The sequence below is a fragment of the Mustelus asterias genome, chromosome 14, assembly GCF_964213995.1.
Source record: "Mustelus asterias chromosome 14, sMusAst1.hap1.1, whole genome shotgun sequence".
Lineage (NCBI taxonomy): Eukaryota > Metazoa > Chordata > Chondrichthyes > Carcharhiniformes > Triakidae > Mustelus > Mustelus asterias.
This window is the reverse complement of record NC_135814.1, coordinates 18,631,629-18,653,796: the sequence shown is the minus strand read 5'-3', so window position 1 is coordinate 18,653,796 and position 22,168 is coordinate 18,631,629. Positions and strand designations below refer to the sequence as shown.

At 46.3% G+C, this 22,168-nt stretch overlaps 1 protein-coding gene across 28 annotated transcripts in view; it reads right to left on the bottom strand.

Annotated features, from left to right (window-relative positions):
• The window catches only part of neb (nebulin), a 286,658-nt gene that overhangs the window by 249,720 nt on the left and 14,770 nt on the right, over positions 1–22,168 (bottom strand). For all 28 annotated transcript variants that reach the window (XM_078227934.1, XM_078227935.1, XM_078227937.1 and 25 more), the window contains exons 3-14: positions 22,029–22,067; positions 21,866–21,895; positions 20,260–20,286; positions 20,052–20,174; positions 18,890–18,997; positions 16,815–16,919; positions 16,576–16,680; positions 14,661–14,765; positions 13,269–13,373; positions 3,441–3,542; positions 1,738–1,845; positions 348–464 (exon numbers count right to left, since the gene is read on the bottom strand). In XM_078227934.1, the coding sequence (XP_078084060.1) occupies positions 348–464; positions 1,738–1,845; positions 3,441–3,542; positions 13,269–13,373; positions 14,661–14,765; positions 16,576–16,680; positions 16,815–16,919; positions 18,890–18,997; positions 20,052–20,174; positions 20,260–20,286; positions 21,866–21,895; positions 22,029–22,067 (1,074 nt within the window). The remainder of the gene's footprint in view (positions 1–347; positions 465–1,737; positions 1,846–3,440; positions 3,543–13,268; positions 13,374–14,660; positions 14,766–16,575; positions 16,681–16,814; positions 16,920–18,889; positions 18,998–20,051; positions 20,175–20,259; positions 20,287–21,865; positions 21,896–22,028; positions 22,068–22,168) is intronic.

Genomic DNA, 22,168 nt, shown 5'->3' with positions numbered 1-22,168 from the left:
GGCTGGAACATTACCACCGTTCACGCCGGCGGGAATTTCCCATCCCACTGCAGTGAATGGAGATTTGGCTGAGCGCCAAATTCTCCAACCTCGCAGCAGTGGGAGCATGGCGTGAACAGCTGGTAAGATGGCGCCCTTTGTCTTTGATCTGAATCATCAGTTGTGTTCCCCGCTCCCTAAGGATTGCTTGTCCTGCTAAGCATTTCCAGCATTTTCTGCTTTTATTTCAGACTTCCAGCATAAACGAAACTTTGCTCTTTTGTTCTTGTTATTTTTCTCCTTCCTCACCTATGAAGTGTTTCAGTTTTTTATCACTACATGAAGACCTTGTGGTTGCAAATACTTACGTCGCTCGCTATGTGACCTGCGTGCTTCAATTGTTGAAGCAGAGGATTTTCTGTGGCCGGTAGGGTGTTGTAATCAGTTTTATCTTTGGTCTTCTCATAGTCCGCTCTGTACTTTACCTGAAGGAGCAAAATACATAAATGAATATCGGAACTTCAATTCGCCTGCTAATATGTTTAAGTGCAGCAAAAGCCCAAAATCTGGTTTCGGAGATGGACAAACTGAATGTTGTGGCCCAAAAGATGGCCGTAATTGACTCAATTTACGTAAATTAGGCCTAATGACTAATTTCAAACCAGTGTCAGGCCTTCTGGTCCTGGAAACAGAAGGTATTAAACAAAAACACAGGAATAACGTCACAAAATAGTTCAGGATTTATTCTTCACAAGACACGCAGACACGCCCATTAAATTAATCCCGCTTAGAAACATTTTTCCCCATAATCAGCATTCATATTTGCTGCAGTTCTGAAGCCAGAACACTGATCATATTGATTCAATTTCTATTTCAGATCAATGATGTTTCCAGACTGCAGTCCTGGGTTACTTCATGTGCAATCCCATTGGCATCTTGTGATTGACTGAGATTCCTCTCCTTGGGCAGAATTCAATGCCCTCTCCCCAGTGGTGGGTTTGGTGCCAGGGAACATTTAATTGGGTGGTTGGGAGGGGGGGGCGCGGGGAGCAGGGAGGTAGTTAGGGATCCCCTTTCTGCTTCCACCCCCATGTTTGGCCACCAAGGGAGACCTTAAATTGGCAATTTTTGTCCACTTATAGGTCTCACTCCACTGCCACTGATATTAACCTTGTGGTGGACAAGTCATGCTGGGAGTACAGCATAACCTTGCATGGGGTTGCTAGCCAGCTTATAGGGGAGTGAGGAGAAGAGGGTCCCTTGTTGTCAGATACTTAGTTCCTGACAGAGGGATCCGGCATTGGGAACGGAGGGTGGGTAAGCCTCGTGAGGACTACACCCCCGGCTCTTGCAGCCAACCTCCCTCCCACCCCACCTTCCCTCTGACCCCCTACCACCATCACTGTGGCCTGGGATCCAATGACAATTGGGTGAGTGTCATCCCTGCAGCAGCCACCACCTCTCCAGTGCTGTTTAATAGAGCTGATGGCCTCTGATTGGCCAGTATCTCTCCACGGGCAGGACTCTCACTCTTGGGGTCCTTTAACCTGAGGAAGGCCTGCCACCGTCCAGACAAGTGCCTGAGTGGCATTCAATAGGTTGGAACTTCCCTAAAAGAGGTGATGCGGACTCTCACCCGCGGGTTCAAAGGCGACTGGGTCAAACCCCCATCACCTCCATTAAATACTGCCCAGTATTCCAACAGGGCTAATACCAGTTTTAAGTAAAAACTAAATTGCATCATTATAAATTACCTACCGGATTTGTAGCGTTCTTAATCCGCTTATTGGCCGCATATTCGGGAGTATCAGTCTGCATGAAGTAAATTTGGTCTTTCATTTCCTCATAGCCCTCGGTATATTTTTTCTGATTAAAATGGAGAAAAAGCACAAACAAGGCAGTTGTTTTAGATCATTCATAGTCTTCTAAACGTTCATATCTCATAAGACCGTAAGACATAGGAGCAGAATTAGTCCACTCGGCCCATCAAGTCTGCTCCGCCATTCAATCATGGCTGATATTTTTTTCATCCCCATTCTCCAGCCTTTTCTCCTGATCCCCTTATTAATCAAGAGCCTGTCTATTGATGCTGAGAAGCCATAGTCAAGGCGAATCAGGTTTATTAAAAGGACTCCTCAGGATAAAGCAAAGCCCATCATTCTGTCCTTGAGCAAGATCTTGGCTAGTTCACACTTGGATTGCTGCGTTTGGTTTTGTTTCTTCCTCTGGTGGATTATATCCGGAGGTTTTGGAATAGACTTGGAGGAGGAGACCAAAGATTATTCCCAAGTTATTCATATAGCCTTTAAAGGTGGTTTTGTTCATTTTACAGACACATTGGGTCGATGATGACTCCCCACAAAGCACAGCACACACATCTGCTGCCATTTTCACTGCTATGAATTGCATTGCATATCCCTGCCCCATCTTAGAGAGGGATCAATTCAGAGAGCAGTTAGGGGTCCAGTTTACCTTTCACTGCTCCTGCTAGCTTCCCCAGAACTCAAAAAAACTATCAGCGAAATGGGGTGGCACTGCTGGTTAGCACTGCTGCCTCACAACGCCAGGGACACAGGTTCGATTCCCGGCTTGGGTCACTGTCTGTGTGAAGTTTGCACATTCTCCCCGTGTCTGCGTGGGTTTCTTCCAGGTGCTCTGGTTTCCTCCCACAGTCCAAAGATGTGCGGGTTAGGTGGATTGGTCATGCTAAATTGTCCCTTAGTGTCAGGGGGACTAGCAGGGTAAATGCATGGGGTTCTGGGGATAGAGCCTGGGTGGGATTGTGGTCGGTGCGGACTCAATGGGCCGAATGGCCTCCTCCTACACTGTAGGATTCTATGATTCTATGAAATGGAGACAGGAGCTGCCAGCTGTGGAAGCCAAGTATTTTCCACAGATTGTTACCCGGTGCAGCAAGAATTCCCCCCGGACCCATGCCCCCACAAAATAAACTGATGCAGCCAATTACGATCATCTGATTATCCCCTTCCAAACCTGTGCTCGTGAGATTTCTACCCTGCAAATTTCCAACCTCTCCTCCACCCCCTTCAACTTTAACCTTATTTACCTTCGCAGTTTCCAGTCGAAAACACTCGCATCCCACCCTACACCACGATCTGCTTCTACCTTTTCTTCCCCAGAAAGCCAGTTGGTGATGGATAGAACTGAAACCAATCTTTACACAATTTTATATTAACTTATGGAGTTACACATCACAAGGATGCATGTCCTAACCCGACAACAGTGGCTGAGATGGAAACTCTGAAGTCTTCCCCTTTCTGGCTGGGAGTTATGGCAGCATCACTCAATTTGTCTCAATTGAGGCCAACTAATCAGAAAAAGAGAGGAGGTGGACTCTGGGATTTGCTTGGTTTATGGGCAGCGCACGCACCAACTCCTTCATCTTTGTTTTATCACCTTTACAAAAGAAGCCAGACGGGTTTTGTAAAAAAAATACTTACGGCGCTCAAATTGTCAGCATTAACGCGGGCAACCGCAACTTCATAGCAAGGCGCCTGGCTCCACTTGCCATTCCTCTTCTTGTGGTCTTCATGGTACTTAAGCTGTAAGAAAATTCACAGTCATATTCTTTTCATCAGCTCCATTCTTGATTATATTTGGGTAATTAGACAGTCTTGAGGTCTGTCCAAGACCGCAAAAAACTACAAAGGGTTGTGAGCATAGCCCAGTCCATCACACAAACCAGCCTCCCACCCATTGACTCTGTCTACACTTCCCGCTGCCTTGAAAAAGCAGCCAGCAAAATCAAGGACGCCACGCACCCCGGACATTCTCTCTTCCACCTTCTTCCATTGGAAAAAAGATCCAAAAGTCTGAGGATACATACCAACCGACTCAAGAACAGCTTGGTCCCTGCTGCTGTCAGACTTTTGAATGGACCTTCCTCATATTAAGCTGATCTTTCTCGACACCCTAGCTATGACTGTAACACGACATTCTGCACTTTCTCCTTTCCTTCTCTATGTATGGTATATTTTGTCTGTATAGCGCACAAGAAACAATACTTTTCACTGTATACTAATACCTGTGACAATAATAAATCAAATCAAATCAAATCAAACAAAAGTCTGAAGTCATGTACCAACCGACTCAAGAACAGCTTCTTCCCTGCTGCCTTTTGATATCTTGTATTAAGTTGATCTTTCTCTAAACCCTAGCTATTACTGTAACATTATATTCTGCATTCTCTCCTTTCTTGCTCTATGAATGGTATGCTTTGTCTGTATCGCGCGCAAGAAACAGTACTTTTCACTGTATACTAATACATGTGACAATAACAAATCAAATCAAATCAAGATATCGGTAAGTTATTTGTAGTTTAAATGCAAAATCTTAAAGGACACTGATTAAAATCTCAGTAGAAAATTAACTCAGGTTTAGCTGATCCCAAAAACAATTCCAGAGGTATTCCACCACAGCACCACAGTTGAAGAGCAGAAAAATGACCATGGAATTCTAAATTATTAAAATTGTCTGAGATTGTTTCTTGTCCGATTGATTAAGCATGGATAAGGCTCACATTCCCCAGTTGAAATGCAACGATCGGCGAATATTTATGAAAATCATTAAGATACTCAAACGGCCCGAATAATTGGACTTTAAAATTACAAAGGCGAGATGGAGATTAACAAGAGTGGTGAATGGCACAGATCTGATCGTTCCATCTCCCTGATTATTGTCAGCAGCATAATTAATACAGAGGCTGATCTTATCAATGCAATTTTTCCCTAGACAGGTTTTGTCAGAGACATATCTACTCTTTTCCAAAATAAGTAATTCACTTGATATTATGTCGAGATGCCGGCATTGGACTGGGGTGGGCACAGTAAGAAATCTCAAAACACCAGGTTAAAGTCCAGCAGGTTTATTTGGTATCACAAGCTTTCGGAGCGCTGCAAATAAGCATGACACCAAATAAACCTGTTGGACTTTAACCTGGTGTTGTGAGACTTCTTACTGTGTTCACTTGATATTGGAAGATGAAGAGGTAATTCCCCTACCCTAAGCACCTGTTTATTTGAGACACTACTGTGGAAAAACCCAATAGGTGTGTTAATTTTGTTTTAATTCATTTGTGGGACATGGGCATCGCTGGGTGGCCAGCATTTATTGCCCATCCCTAGTTGCCCTTGAGAAGATGGTGGTGAGCTGCCTTCTTGAATCGCTGCAGTCAATGTTCTGTGGGTTGAACCACAATGCCGTTAGGGAGGGGATTCCAGGCTTTTGACCCGGTGACTGTGAAGGCAAGGCGATATATTTCCAAGTCAGGATGGTGAGTGGCTTGGAGGGGAACTTGCAGATGGTGGTGTCCACATGGCCGGGATTTTACTGGTTCGCCTCACCCATTGGTGGACAGAGTGAGTCAGTAGAATTGCGCAAGAGCCGAGAAATCAGGATCACGCCCGATTTCTTGGCTCCCGTGATCTCATGAGAGCCGGATTTCAGACGAGGTCAACCTCTCACCGGAAATGGGCGAGAGGCTCAATAAATTATTTAAATTTATGTTAAACATCATTTCCATCTGTTTAGCAAGCCTGGCGGTGAATCATGCGGGATCAGTTGCCTTTATGGCCTTGCCAGTATAGGTTCTCTCTGGCAAGGAAAGCTCCTGCTCCCCACGAACGGGTTACAGTCATGTTGGCCTTGCCGGTAAAACTGGAGGCCATTGAGCCCCTTGGGGAGGCTGATAGCAAGGCAGGAGCTGCTTGGGCAGTGGCAGCCTGGCAGTGCCAACCTGGCACCTTGGCACTGCCAGTCTGGCACCTCAGTAATGACGCTGGGAACCTTGGCACTGCCAACCGGACAGCGTCAGGGGACGGGGCCTATGGGGATGGGGCCTATGGTGGTGGGGTGCCTAGAGGGACAGGGCTTATTGGGGGAGGGAGAATATTGGGTCATATGGGGTGGTGTAGCCTGAAAGGGCGGCCCGATTGTGGGGTGGGGGCCCGCTGCAACTCTGTCTGCGATCGGATCGGTAGGGGAGCAGCTGCACATTCTGCCTGTGATTGGATGAAGGGGAGGGGGCTCACTGCCACTCTGCAGGCATTCAGTGGGAGGGGGGTCCCGCTCTGCAGCATGATCATTGCGGGGGGGGGGGCACTATCATTTTAGGCAGTGGTGGAGGCAGCATTTCAGGCAGTGTGAGGCTCGCAATCAGCCACAAACCCCCGCGAATTTGGGGGCGAGGGGAATTTTGTTGAGGCGGCCTGCAGCAGCAGGGGCCTGACAGATGTCTCTCTGTTTGTCAGACCACTGCTGTTGGAATTGCGCATGTGCAGCATTAGAGGTCTGCGCATGTGCAATAGCTCCCTCTGCAGGCTGACTGGCGAATTCAGCCCAGCCCACTGCCTGCAGTCGCTGTAAACAGTCTAGCCCATATATTCAATGTTTAAGTCTGTAAGATTGAGAGTGAAAACATGTCCAAAAAACGGATCTGCAACTCTCCCATTTTCACACTAGCTGGACACTTAGAAGCATTCTCGTAAAATTCCGCCCCATGTATCTGTTGCCCTTGTCCTTTTGGTGGAAGTATTGTGGGTCTGGAAGGAGTTGTCTAAGGATCTTTGGTGAATTGCTGTAATGCATCTTGTAGATGGTGTACATTGCTGCTACTAAGTGTCAGTGGTGGAGGGAGTGAATGTTTGTTGATGTTGTGCCAATCAAGTGGGCGGCTTTGCCCTGGATAGTGTGAAGCCTCTTGGTTGTTGGTGGTGCTGCACCCATTCAGGCAAGTGGGGAGTATTCCATTACACTCCTGACTTGTGCCTTGTAGATGGTGGACAGGCTTTGGGGAGTCAGGAGGTGAGTTACTCACCGCAGTATTCCTAACCTCTGACCTGCTCTTGCAGCCATTGTGTTTAATTCCATCTGATTGTTAAACAGGAGTGGCAGGTAATCTGCTTGGTCATTAGGTGTAACAGTATTTACATGTTTATGGGTTTTTTTAATGGAAGATATTGACTAAGCTCTGCAGACGGTCTGTAGCACTGAGATCAGAACTTCAGGGGATAACAATTCTGACAGTGACTTGTTGCAGCAACAGCAGCGAATCTCAAGTTTCTCGCTGAGATATCTCTGTTTCCCCCTTCAGCCTCTGCGCTGAGTGCCTCCTCATTCTCGATGGCTCCCCTCCCCACTTTAATAGTTTTTCCATCCTCTAATTTAACTGCCCTCCTCTCCTCACTCAACCTCTGCGCCCATAACTATTTGCCAACCTTTACTCACAGCCGCCCTCTCATCTCACTCGGCTTTTCTACTCCTGCGATCTCAAGTCACAGACAAGGCAATCCGACCATGTCCCCATTTCCTTCACCACCCACGTCCCCCATTCCCTTCCAATTTCACTTCCACCTGGGACCACCTTGAAAAAAGCTTGCTCCAAAGTCACTTACAATTGCAACGGAAAATTGCCCAACTGTGAAATTCTATTCGCCCTCTTTTGGAGAGTCAGTGCCGACTCCATGGCCTCCTTCTGCACTGTAGGGGTTCCAGCGTTCTATAATACTTCTGCCATGGCCGGTCCACTCAACTATGCCCTCTCCTTTACCTTTGCTAGCCTTGCCCTCAATAAAATCTTCAATTTCTTCCACCTTCAACATTCACTTTGAATGGACTTCATCTTTACTTTCTCGGATTGAAGAGATGAAGACTTGAGTATACTTGCCACATTAGTCAGGATGTCTCTGTGCTTCCTTTCCCAGACCGTCATTCTTGGATTCCATCACGGATCTATCAGTGAATCCCTTCCTTTTACTCATCTACATCCTGCCCCTTGATATGTATCTTGAAGAATTCACCTCTCCCTCTCCAGCCCTGGTTTGCCGCCTTGCATTGATTCTGTATGTCCAGCTGCTGTCTGATATCTAGCTCCAGTTAGATTTCCTCCAGTTAAACTTTGACAAGACTAAAGCCATCAGCTTCAGGCAGTAGCTCAAGCTCTGAATGCTTGTCACTGATTCTATTCTTCTCCCTGGCCACAGCGTTGGGCTAAATCAGACTGTTCACAACCTCAGCATCCTACTCACAGCTGTGCTCCAACCCCACATCCTCTCCAACACAAAAACCATGGGCCAAATTTTTCAGAGTGTTCCCCTCACCCCGCCACCACAAAGAGTCAGCAGGGAACACAGCCCCACCGATATGGGCAGCACGGTGGCACAGTGGTTAGCACTGCTGTCTCACAGCACCAGAGACCTGGGTTCAATTCCTGCCTTGAGTTACTGTCTGTGTGGAGTTTGCACGTTCTCCCCGTGTTTGCGTGGGTTTCCTTTGGGTGCTCCGGTTTCCTCCCACAGTCCAAAGATGTGCAGGTTAGGTGGATTGGCCATGTTAAATTGCCTCTTAGTGTCCCAAAATGTGTAGGTTAGAGGGTTTAGTGGGCTAAGTATGTGGGGTTGCGGCAATAGGGCAGGGGTGGGCCTGAATAAGATGCTCTATTGGAGAGTCGGTGCTGACTCGATGGGCCAAATAGCTTCCTTCTGCACATGTAGGGATTCTATTGTTCGGCTTCCCCACAGTCATTTAATCATTCGAGGAGGTGGGGTGTCCTTTCCTCACTGAGGAAGAAGTCCCAATCAGGTTGGCTGGCAGTTCTGTACTCCCATGAGCACCAGCAGCAGCAATAGCCAAGACTGAGATTATCAGCAGTCCCCAGATTCAAAGTTCCTGGAGTTTGAACCAGGTAAGTGCAGATGATTCCATGGCAGAATGGGGTGCTGAGGCCTATGGAAGGGGTAAGGTGTTGATAGAGAAGGCAATGGGGGAGGAAGCATCTGCATGATGCAAATTTTGGTAGGGTGTGCCCGGTGTGGAAAGCAGATCAATGAAGGAAGCGTACCCCCACTTTCCCAATAAGTAGAGTGACTGGCCAGGCTTACACCACTCCTGAATTGCCCCCACCAGCCTCCAGTCTGAAGCCAGGCAGGAAAGGGCTCAAATGAGGTCATTAATTGCCCAGTTAAAGGCTTCAATTGGGGCAAGGATTGGCTGGCATAGGCCTCATTCATCCAACCATAAAATTGCAGGCAGGTCAGTGTGGGTATGAGAGCAGTGGGTACGGCCATCTGTACCCCCCCCCCCCCCCCCCCCCCCCGACCTCCTGCCTGCAATCCTGCCAGTGGAACAGTCTGAAAATTCTGCCCCATAACTCCCACTTCCATAGCATTCCGGTGGCCAATCCTACCTCAGACCTTATCCATGCCTGTGTCATTTTCAAGTATAACCCTCTTGACCGGGCTCCTTCTGCCCTCCATAAGCTTCAGTTTATCCAACATTCTGCTGCCTGTATTTCATCTGTTTTCATCGACCCACATTGGTCGATAACAGCAATTCACCAAAGATCCTTAGACAACTCCTTCCAGACCCACAATACTTCCGCCAATAATGCGCACGAGGAATTTGGATGTGGTTGCGGTGACAGAGACTTGGTTGAAAGAGGGACAGGACTGGCAGCTGAATATTCCAGGGTACAAGTGTTTTAGGCGAGACAGAGGAGGGGCCAAAAGAGGTGGGGGAGTAGCGGTATTGGTTGGAGAGCATATTACAGCGGTGCAGAGGGAGGACAATTCGGAGGAGTCGTGTAGCGAGTCACTCTGGGTGGAGCTTAGAAACAGGAAAGGCGCAGTCACTATGTTGGGGGTGTACTACAGGCCCCCCAACAGCCCAAGGGAAGTGGAAGAATGGATATGTCAGGAGATACTGGATAGGTGCAGGAAATATAGGGTTGTTGTAGTGGGAGACTTCAATTTCCCTGGTATAGACTGGAAATCGCTGAGGGCAGGGACTCTGGATGGTGAGGCATTTGTAAAATGTGTACAGGAGGGTTCGTTGGAACAATATGTGGACAGCCCAACTAGAGAGGGGGCTATACTGGACCTGGTGCTGGGGAATGAGCCCGGTCAGGTCTTCAAAGTTTTGGTTGGGGAACATGTGGCAAATAGTGACCACAATTCTGTTAGCTTTAGGATAGTGATGGAAAAGGATGAGTGGTGTCCCAAGGGTAAGGTGTTGGATTGGGGGAAGGCTAACTTTATTGGGATCAGGCAGAAATTGGCAGCTCTTGATTGGGAGAGGCTGTTTGAGGGTAAATCCACATCTGGTATGTGGCAGTCTTTTAAGGAACGGTTGTTAGGGCTACAGGACAAGCATGTGCCTGTAAAAAAGAAGGATAGGAAGGGTAGGATTAGAGAACCGTGGATAACCAGGGAAATTGAGGGACTGGTCAAAAGGAAAAGAGAGGCGTATGTTAGGTCCAAGCAGCTAAAAACGGAGGGAGCTCTGGAGGAGTATAATGAAAGTAGGAAAATACTCAAACGGGGAATTAGAAGAGCAAAAAGGGGTCACGAAATGTTCTTGGCAGACAGGATTAAGGAGAATCCCAAGGCATTTTATTCATACGTTAGGAACAAAAGGGTTGTTAGGGAAAAAATCGGACCTCTCAGGGACAAAAGTGGGGACTTATGCTTGGAGCCCAAAGAGGTAGGGGAGATCCTAAATGAATACTTTGCGTCGGTATTCACTAAGGAGAGGGATGTGTTGACTGGGAGTGTCTCGGAGGGGAGTGTTGAACCGTTGGAGAAAATCTCCATTACAAAGGAGGAAGTGTTAGGTTTGTTAGAGAATATAAAGACTGACAAATCCCCAGGGCCTGATGGAATCTATCCAAGGCTGCTCAGGGAGACGAAAGGTGAAATCGTTGGGCCTCTGACGCAAATCTTTGTCTCGTCACTGGACACAGGTGAGGTCCCAGAGGATTGGAGGATAGCCAATGTGGTCCCGTTATTTAAGAAGGGTAGGAAGGATAACCCGGGTAATTATAGGCCGGTGAGCTTGACGTCCGTGGTGGGGAAGTTGTTGGAGAAGATTCTTAAAGATAGGATGTATGCGCATTTAGAAAGGAATAAACTCATTAACGATAGTCAACATGGTTTTGTGAGAGGGAGGTCATGCCTCACGAACCTGGTGGTGTTTTTTGAAGAAGTGACCAAAATGGTTGACGAAGGAAGGGCCGTGGATGTTGTCTATATGGACTTTAGTAAAGCATTTGACAAAGTCCCTCATGGTAGGCTAGTGAAAAAGGTTGGATCCCATGGGATAAAGGGGGAGGTGGCTAGATGGGTGGAGAACTGGCTTGGTCATAGAAGACAGAGGGTGGTAGTGGAAGGGTCTTTTTCCGGCTGGAGGCCTGTGACTAGTGGTGTACCGCAGGGCTCTGTATTGGGACCTCTGCTGTTTGTGATTTATATAAATGATCTGGAAGAAGGAGTAACTGGGGTGATCAGTAAGTTTGCGGACGACACAAAACTGGCAGGACTTGCAGATAGTGAGGAACATTGTCAGAGGCTACAGAAGGATATAGATAGGCTGGAAATTTGGGCAAGGAAATGGCAGATGGAGTTCAATCCTGATAAATGCGAAGTGATGCACTTTGGTGGGAATAATGTAGGGAGGAGCTACACGATAAATGGAAGAACCATAAAGGGTGTAGAGACGCAGAGGGACCTGGGTGTGCAAGTCCACAGATCTTTGAAGGTGACGTCACAGGTGGAGAAGGTGGTGAAGAAGGCATATGGCATGCTTGCCTTTATAGGACGGGGCATAGAGTATAAAAGTTGGGGTCTGATGTTGCAGATGTATAGAACGTTGGTTCGGCCGCATTTGGAATACTGCGTCCAGTTCTGGTCGCCACACTACCAGAAGGACGTGGAGGCTTTGGAGAGAGTACAGAGGAGGTTTACCAGGATGTTGCCTGGTATGGAGGGGCTTGGTTATGAGGAGAGATTGGGGAAACTGGGGTTGTTCTCCTTGGAAAGACGGAGGATGAGGGGAGACTTAATAGAGGTGTATAAAATTATGAAAGGCATAGATAGGGTGAACGGTGGGAAGCTTTTCCCCGGGTCGGTGGTGACGTTCACGAGGGGTCATAGGTTCAAGGTGAAGGGGGGGAGGTTTAACACAGATATCAGAAGGACATATTTCACACAGAGGGTCGTGGGGGCCTGGAATGTGTTGCCGGGCAAGGTGGTGGAGGCGGACACACTGGGAACGTTTAAGACTTATCTAGACAGCTATATGAACGGAGTGGGAATGGAGGGATACAAAAGAGTGGTCTAGTTTGGACCAGGGAGCGGCGCGGGCTAATTGTTCCTGGTTTCTCGTTTCAAGGCTTCATTCTATGATCATCTTGCTGGTGCCAGTACAGAGTGAGACTGCGGATAGTTGGGAACATGTCTCGGGGGCAGGGAATTCATATGGTGTTCGTGGAAGTGGAAATGACTAGGGTTGGGAAGCATTTTCCGATCGGGGCCATTGTGATCTCCTGGACTCGTTTCGATCGCCTCAGGGGGTCGGAGAGGAATTTCCCAGATTTTTTTTCCCCATATTGGCCCTGGGGTTTTTCACTCTGGGTTTTTGCCTCTCCCTGGAGATCACATGGTCTGGAATGGGGGGGTGGGGGTGAGTTAATAGGTTGTAATGAACAAAGCATCGTAGCTGTGAGGGACAGCTCGGTGGATAGGATATTGGTATGTAGATAGGCTGGAAAATTGGGCGGGGATCCTGGATTCAGGATTCAATCCTGGACCGGGGAGCGGCGCGGGCTTGGAGGGCCGAAGGGCCTGTTCCTGTGCTGTATTGTTCTTTGTTCTTTGTTCTTTGGTTCCCAATTAAAGTTCTCAGCTCATTTCAAGGCATTAACTCCCATTACAGTAACTTCCTCCAGCCCAACAATCCCCAATTCCCCCAACCATGATGTCCAGTGCATTTAACTCCCTTCACCCAAACATTGGCAAATGTAACTTCAGCCACCTGGATCTTACTCTCCGCAATTGCCTCACACAAACCTTCTCTTCCTCCTGTTTCTCCTTGAAGGTTCGCTTTAATCCACATCCCTTTCAGGTTTCAAAAAAGAAAATGCTGGAAAATCTCAGCAGGTCTGGCAGCATCTGTAAGGAGAGAAAAGAGCTGATGTTTCGAGTCCCAGATGACCCTTTGTCAAAGCTTTGAAAAACAGTCATCTGGGCTCAAAATGTCAGCTCTTTTCTCTCCTTACAGATGCTGCCAGACCTGCTGAGATTTTCCAGCATTTCCTCTTTTGGTTTCAGATTCCAGCATCCGCAGTAATTAGCTTTTATCCCTTTCGGAACTCCTTTAGTCATCCCTCCTAATGTTCCCTTTTTCTTGGGGCATGAAATGCATTTTTGTCTGATTACACCTCTTATGAATGTGCCTTGAAGCATCTTCTTCCAGACACTGTTACTGCTGGTACTCACATCGCTGCGCTGCTTGAAGACCTTCTTTGCGAGCTCTACATCTGGTGGGTCTGCCAGCGAGGTGTATTTTGACATTTGTTCATTATGTCCTTTCTTGTATTCAATCTGGGTAGAAAGAGGAAATTGGTCTGTTAAACAAAAATAAATAAATAGCTTGGTCCTCTGGATTATTTATCGTGCTGCGGACGATTCACCTCTTCCAATACTTAATGATTTGATATTTATCATTCTAGTAATAAAATGATACTTAATACGAAAGATACTTAATACTAACTAATTGCTGCCTACAGAACAAAAATACTTGGCAACATAAGTGCTTAATAGACAACATTGAGATAGCTGATTGTGCATTTATAAGAAATGTAGGGATGTTATTTGATTTGTTGTATTAACATGTCAGCCAATGTAAAATACCAGTTAAATGACCGATTTCGTCAAAACACTGCGGTGCCAATCAGGGGAAGGCATGCTAAACTGTACAGTATTTCTTAGGGTGCTATGACCAGTTTTGGCCAGAAGGGGAATATCCAGATCGTGGACAAAGCAAAGAGTAGTTTTAAGACTTGACCAGCCAAGAGGAAAGGCAAAAGAAGTTTGGATATTCATAGCTTCACATGGAAGTGGTGGCACAGTGGTCAGCACTGCTGCCTCACAACGCCAGGGACCCAGGTTCGATTCCCAGCTTGGGTCACTGTCTGTATGGAGTCTGCACATTCTCCTGTGGGTCTGCGTGGGTTTCCCCTGGGTTCTCCCGTTTCCTCCCACAGCTCGAAAGACATGCTTGTTAGGTGCATTGGCCATGCTAAATTCTCCCTCCGTCTACCCGAACAGGCGCCGGAGTGTGGCAACTAGGGGATTTTCACAGTAACTTCATTGCAGTCTTAATGTAAGCCTTACTTGTGACACTAATAAATAAACGTTAAAGAGATTGAAAGAGGATCCTTTGGACATTTAGAAGATTTGTACGGCACAGAAAAAGCAAATCTACAACTGAAACCCTGACAGTAGTGCTTGAGTGCGTGAGCTTCAAACTTTGATCTGTCTTAACCTCAGCAAGGATGATGATCTGCTTCATTTTTACTGATGAAATGCATTACCTTGAAAGGGTGGAAGCTGACTCAGCTATCATTTTTAATAGGGAACTGGAGAGTTCCTTGAAAAGGAAATGGTGGGGAAGGAGCTGGAAGAGTGGGTTTCATTCCCAAAGAACCAGCACCGGAACAATGGGTCAAATGGCCTCTTGCGCCACATGGCTCTTTCACCCCTTTGAAGCTTTGCCTCCTTTGTTGGCAACTGATCAAATGACCAAAAAATCATTTTAATTCTTGTAATCATTGTATTAAAATCTCCGACACCCAAAAGACTAGAATGTTTAATGTTCAAGTCACTCACATCACTCAGAGCTTTCTGAGCATTGGCAACTCGTCTGAGCTCTGGACTGTCAGTGTAAGGAAAGTAGAAGGGCTTCTCTTCCTCCCAGGCTGCTTTGTACAATTTCTTCAAGGGAAAGAAAACAATCAACATTAGTTCAACTTCAATTTGGAATAATACCTATAACTCTATTAGTGACATATTACTTGCAATTAAAAATAATTGTTTTTCACAAAATAGATGTTGATGCTGAAAATTTAAAAATACACTTCCCCGAACATAGTAAGAATTAAATGTACTGGTCAACAAGGCTGCCCTTTGACACAGTGCTGCAGAGAACGGTGAAGTAAAACCTGGAGATTTTTGCTCATAATTTTTCACAGCAAGTATTTCTAATCTCACTTGTAGTATTTCGATAGATCAGAGAGAAACCAGGGACCTATCTACAGAGCAAGTTACTCTATCCCATTCTTATGCATCTTCTAGCCTTCCATAGAACACCTACACTGCAGAAAGAAGCCATTCGGCCCATCAGGTCTGCACTGACTCTCCGAAAGAGCATCCCACCCGCCCAGGCCCTCCTGGCAACCCCAGAGAGAGAGAGAGGAACACCAGGATTAGCCAATGGATGCCAGACGTGGTCTCGCCATGTACACTTTTGCAAAAGGGCTACAAAGGACAGGACTGTGTAACCTCATAAGAAAACATTTTCCCGTCCCGCCCGCCACAGGAATCGTAGGGACGAGGGCAGCCGGAAAATCCCACCCTTTGAACTTTGCCAATCCCCACCCAAACCCACAATTGGACCCACCAGCCGGGGGTTTGGGAGAATTCTGCCCATTGTGTGGACTTTTTATGCTGGAGATTTTTCACTGCTGCCCAATACTCTGTTACTCTTTGTTTCGATCTTCGCAAAATGGCTGCTCATAAAATAGTGACAAACACCTGGCCTGGAAAATCCATGGTGGGCTGGGGGCGAAAGGGTGGGGGGAAGTGGGACAAGAGCGTAGATAGTGTCAAGCCTTCCTGTATTAAAGCAATCTTGATTTATGTGCTACTCTCCAATGTGTCACCCTTTACAAAGACCCTCTGAGCACTTTATAGCATCCACATTTTTTGGAGATCAAAATCCTCAAACTTAGTAGAGCCCAAGGTGTATCTCGGAGACCTCACCTCCACAAGGCCGTCCCAGGAGATGGTGGCACAATGGTATTGTCGCTGGACTAGTAATCCAGAGACCCAGCGCAATGCTCTGGGGACCAGGGTTCGAATCCCACTTTGGCATATGTTGGATTTTGAGTTCAATAAAAATCTGGAATTAAACCTCTAATGGTGACCACAAAATCATTTTTGATTGATGTAAAAATCAATCTGGTTCCCCCTTAGGGAGAGAGATCTGCCATCCCTACTTAGTCTGGCCTACATGGAACTCCAGATACAACAACAGCGTGGTTGACACTTCAATGCCATCTGAAATGGTCTAGCAAGCCACTCAGTTCAAGGGCAATAAATATTGGCCCAGCCAGTGTCGCTCACTTCCCTTGAATGAATTTAAAAAACTTGTGCATTTCTCAGAGGTACAGTAAGAAGTCTCACAACATCAGGTTAAAGTCCAACAGAATTCTGACTGTGCCCACCCCAGTCCAATGCCGGCATCGCCACATCATTTCTCAGAGGTGTGTGTAGCTCGTTGGTGGGCATTCCAGCGACACTTCCACTGAATCCCAATTACAACGCCACCCTGCTCCCCCCCCCCGCCCCTCCGCCAGCATAACCCCATCAGAGCAGCCTGTCTCTTGGCCGCCATAGCGATTGAATCATTTATTTTGTGTCTTTGTCGGAGCAACGTGACTGTTCTGACAAAAGAATGCCTAAAGTTACGAGTATAATATTGCCCTGGTGTTTGCTACTTGACTTGATGAATAAGTCTCTTTACCGGACTGAAGTTTTCAGCAAATTTCACAGCTCGCACAAGCTCAGGAGCGTCTGATGGAAGCTGGTAGATATCCTTGGTGTCTTCCCACTTCTGTTTGTACAACACCTGGAATAGGCAGTTCAGTAGGCATGTCACGAGACTGATTTGGACGTGCGGTATATTTGTATTACACAAGAAGATCATTAAGATGTGATCTGCATTCAATCTTTGTGTTGGCAGTGCATTGTAGGTAACGTTACCTTGCTAACTAATTGGGAAACATTTTTAGCATGTTCGATATCGCGGGCCTTCCCATCAACATGGCACATAGTCTTTGCCTTGTCTCCATCGGAACGATACTTGACCTTTAGAATTAAAAAAAAGAATTAGCTTTTACAGAATATTACATTGAGTCCACAGCACAGAAACAGAGCATTCAACCGAACAGATCTTTATCAGCATTTACACTCCACTCAAGACTCTGGAATCGGATTCGCTGGCCCACCTTCAGGCTGATTGCTTCAACTACCAGGAAGCTCCACTTAAACGCCTCCCCAGCACCTGCTCCAAGTCCAAAGCAGAGATGGCTGCCAGGAAGGCAGCGGTCAGGTGACGCGCCTCTGGATCCGGCCTTCGCCCAGTCGCTGAATCTCCAGACGGAAGATCAGTAAGGGATGTCTGCATCACTCATCTGATTGCAAGGCCAACTGGAGGAGTCCCAGTGCCTTCTGTCTGAGGTGATCGTGTCGGCACTCCAAGGCAGCCAGGTCGACACTGCGAGGCTGGTGGTGGACACGGTGGAGACTTGGTTGTGGGACCTCTGCCCTGTGCTGGTGCAGGACATGAGCTCCACTGTGGGTGGGGATGAGGAGGTATGGGTAGCAAGGGTGATCTGAGGTGGCATGGATTGGTGTGGGGTGGGTGGGTGGTGATGGGTGTTTAAGGCGGTGTTTAAATGGTGTTGGAAAATGGGCTGCTGTGTTGGAGAACCGAGATAATCCTTCTAACCAGCCTGCTTCTGCACTCACACTATCCATACATTCCATTGTGTCTTGCAACCTGCACTACATGTGTAAGCTGGACAAAGTCATATATGGGTCAGGTGTGCGTTTTGGCGATGCAAAAAAGCGCAGGTCAGGTTTACTCAAGTCCACAGGTAAACCAAGATTTTTAATTAGATGCGTACTTTAATGGCTGAAGTTGGTGCATTGCAAATAAAGGCTACATGCAGTGTGCCTCAGAGACACTACTAGATTACTGGTGACATGTGTGATCACTGCCACAGAACAAGACAAGGAAACTTGGGTGTTTAGGTTGGGGTTGTGGGAGGTTAATACCCTGGTAGCTACAATAATAGAAGTTTGAATTCTAACAATGTGACCTTTACTTGAATGAGTTTCCATCTACATTTACACTCAGGTGATCAAGCTCAAACCTGAGAGCTTTAAGAAAATCAGTTTGAGTGAGGCCCTTTCCAATAAATTTCAGGTTTACTTTTGTGTTGATATGTGGCCCCATCGTCATTATTGAGTTGATGATGGTAATTTAGCAGCAATAATACGGCATTAACTTTTACTTCCTGTGTGGTGCTTGTCGCAGAGGCTGGCCCTCATGGATTGGTCTCTTCAGCCATCAGCTAAAGTCTACCATATGAAGCTATCTCATTTCCAATGGATTTGATTTATTGCATGTCCATCCTCTTGGAAGCGCAAAGAGGAAAATGGAATTGGGAGCACAAACAGATCGGCCATGATCTCATTAAATGGCAGGATAGGCTCGAAGGATCGAATGGCCTACACCTAATTTTAAGTCCTATGTTCCTTATGTAGATGGAAGGAAGGATGCTGACGTGAGTACCTCATGAACTAGAGAGGTTTACAGTAGATGGCGAGGTGGGGGTGGTATTGGGAGTGGGAGGAATAAAGGAACCAATTCGGACTGTTTGATGAAGGGGTGGGATGGGGGTACAATGATTAGCACTGCTGCCTCACAGCGCCAGGGACCCAGGTTTGATTCCCAGCTTGGGTGACTGTCTGTGTGGAGTTTGCACATTCTCTGCATGTCTGCGTGGGTTTCCTCCCACAGTCCGAAAGACGTGCTGGTTAGATGCATTGGCCATGCTAAATTCTCCCTCAGTGTCCCCGAACAGGCGCCGGAGTGTGGCAACTAGGGAATTTTCATAGTAACTTAATTGCAATGTTAATGTAAGCCTACTTGTGACAACAATAAATAAACTTTAAGATCCAATATCTATCCAATTTATGGACTCGTTAGGATAATTGCGTTTCTCAGTGGAAGATGCAACCTCTTCAAATTTAGTCTCCATGTTCCTCACCTCACTGAGCTGTGCCTGAGCCTTCCGAATTCTCTTCAGCTCTGGCGAGTCTGAGACAATAGCATATGGTTTTCCTTTTTCCTTCTCAAATTCTTCCTTGTACTTGTTCTAAAATTGAAAACATTTCTTTGTGTCAAAATTACAAAAAAGCCATTTTTGCCATCTGAAATTAGGCACTGTGACAATTGCTGGGAAAATACACTTGAGGATTTCCCAATCATTCACGTTGATGCGCTGTCAGCTCAGTTCTCCCAGAGGCACAATGCCACTTCAGGGAAAATTATTGCGCCACTGACAGTGTTCACATTACCCAGCAGGTTAGGGAGAAACATGAGCAACATAAAAACTGCCACAGCCTACACAATTTTAATCAACCAAAGCCCTTGACGCAGTGGATCTAAATTTCATCTCCACCACTGAGTGGGAATGAGGTGGCAGCACAATGGAAAACATAACTCAGCTGAAGCTATGGGTGTGGGGGGAGGGGGGAGCCTTGCAATGGGTTACTCATTACTCCGTGGGCAAATCAACTAGTTTGTTATCTTGGAAAATTAACTCAGTTTGCATTGTCAAACTAAACACTTCTCACCTCAAACGATTGGTGGCCTGCTGGTGGACATGTTGCAAATCTGTTTATCAGTTAGTTTATGATCTTTAACTCAAGAACAGGCAAGTGCCAACAAAGTGGCAGCTGAAGGCACATTTAATCACATAATTATATGAGATAATACGTCCTCTGATAATCCTGATGAATTATTGCACTATAGCATGGTCCATTTAGTAGATGTACTATTCAGTGTACTTGTAACAGACTGGAAAGTTCAAGTTCAAAATTTGGTCTGCATTTCAGTAGCTGACCTTTGAGATAGTGCACTAGGGTTGGGGGGCGGGGGAGGGTTGTGGTGGGTTGGGGGGGTGTGGTTTGGTCCAAATTAACTCAGTGTTTCAGGGTAGGGATGAAGTCTAACCAGGCTATAGTAAGTCCAGACAACGCCCACCAGAAATAGAGTCCATATGGATATCAAGTGAAGACACGCTTGGTGTCAGATGTGAAGACCTCTTCGCATTTAGAGGAAGAGCACTTCAACAAGGTACCCAAGAGTGAGGAAAAAATGCTTAACCAGCAAATCAGTGCACAAAGCATGAAATAGAGATTTCATACCGAACTGAACAGATCCTGCATCTTATGACTGTGTTCAAGATAAGGAGTCATGAACTTTGACCTGTCGATCTTCTTCCTCTTTCTTACTTCTCTGACAGGTAGCCCCGAAGCAGACTTATGAACCTTAAATAATAAATAAAACAATATTAGTTCTGCCCCATGAACAAATACACTACCAAATGTCCATTAGCTCATCACTTACACTCACCTCATGGACAGTGTGTGGCTCCGTTACCTGTGGGAAAGAAAAATGGTCATTTAGTCGCAAAATAAATTAGTTCACATCTATTGCAGAGCATCAAGAATTGGTTCTGTCCCAGTCAACAAATGCACCACCAAATGCTAGGCTAAGTTTCACTTTCAGTGGCAAAGTGATGGTGATCTTGAAGAAATCTGCTCAAAAAATCTAGCAATCTCTATGGTGTGGGTCCCCCTTTCTCGATGTTACTTTGATTCTGTCATCAGCTACTGAAGATCTTCTATGTCCAGCTACAGTAATGTTATCAAGCAGGTTAAGCAGCCAGTCACATTTGAAAAATTCTCATCGAAAGCAAATCAGAAAGTTAAAAACCACCGATTCTTCCAATTGGGTGGCACAGTGCTTAGCACTGCTGCCTCACAGCGCCAGGGACCCAGGTTCGATTCCCGGCTTGGGTCACTGTCTGTGTGGAGTGTGGTGAACCATAGTTCTCCCTGTGTCTGTGTGGGTTTCCTCCCACAGTCCGAAAGACGTGCTGGTTAGGTGCATTGGCCATACTAAATTCTCCCTCAGTGTACCCGAACAGGCGCCGGAGTGTGGCGACTGGGTAACTTCATTGCAGTGTTAATTGCAGTAAGTCTACTTGTGACACTAATAAATAAACTTTGTTAATCATTTAGAAACAGCAAAATAACATTAGGTTGATGACACGTGGTTTAAGGTAGAAATTGAAATAATGATCATGACAAGCTTTTGGAAAATGTCCAACTGCAGGGATTTAACCAATGCGCCTGTGGAGGGACAGGGTATCACCGACAGCAATTTCTGGATTCCCACATTTAACTACAGACTTTGGAAATTGCTGTCAGGTTCACATGATGTTGACTGCTGACAATTTCACTGCAAAATCCAGTCCATTAGTTAATTATTTCAGATGTTTAAGCTTCTTACCTCTCGAATGACCGTGCGTGGTTCTGAAACCTTGTGGGAAAGACCAATAGTCATTCAGTACAATATAGAAGGAGGATTTGTGGTGGAATGCATAGCACCCTCATCTTTGAATCAGAAGCTCTGGGTTTATGTCCCGTTCTAGGACTCACCAGGAGAGGAAGGTGCGTTCATAACACGGTCAAACAGACAGGTTGACTATTAGTTTGTAAATCGTTCCAACATAAGCCAATGGCAGGCAGTGAGAGCAGGAAGCAGTGAGACCACAGGCCAGACTACTCAATGCCAAGAACCAGTTGGTGCAGCCATGTGATGGAAATTAATTGGGACATCCATCATCACCATCCATAGCTCCAGGCTACCAAATGCATGTAAAAGGGCATGTTACGACAGCAACTCAGCCGCCTTGGGAGCTGGTTGGCTCAGGTGGCTGAACAGTCAGTGTGGCTCCGATTGCAACCAACTTCATGGGGGTTCGATCCCAGCTCCAGCTGAGATGGATTTGGGCCCTGACTCCTTGCCCTACCTATGGTAGAGATTGCAGACCTGCGGGACCAGGGGCACAGAACTCAAGATGAAAAGGTGTCACACTTAGGATAGTGCACATTATTAAGTTGACTTCAGTACACAAAGCGCTGGAAATTATTTGGTTTGTTACTGTGCTCACCTCATGAATAACTGTTTGTGGTCCTGTTACCTTGGGGAAAGGAAATGTGATTGATTAGCTGGATAAAAGATGTCATATTCAGTGCAGCAAAACAATATTGATTTCACATCTTAAAATAATGCACCTCCTAACAATTCACAATTTATTTAAGTTTATTACTTACTGTTGTCACTTCTCGAATGAATGTGTGTGGTTCTGAACCCTTGAAAGAAAGAAAGAAACATGTTAATTGAGCAGCGAGATTATGTCCACTGCAGCAAAGTTTACATGGAGTACAGTCGCTGGTTGGCAGAACCGGTCTAT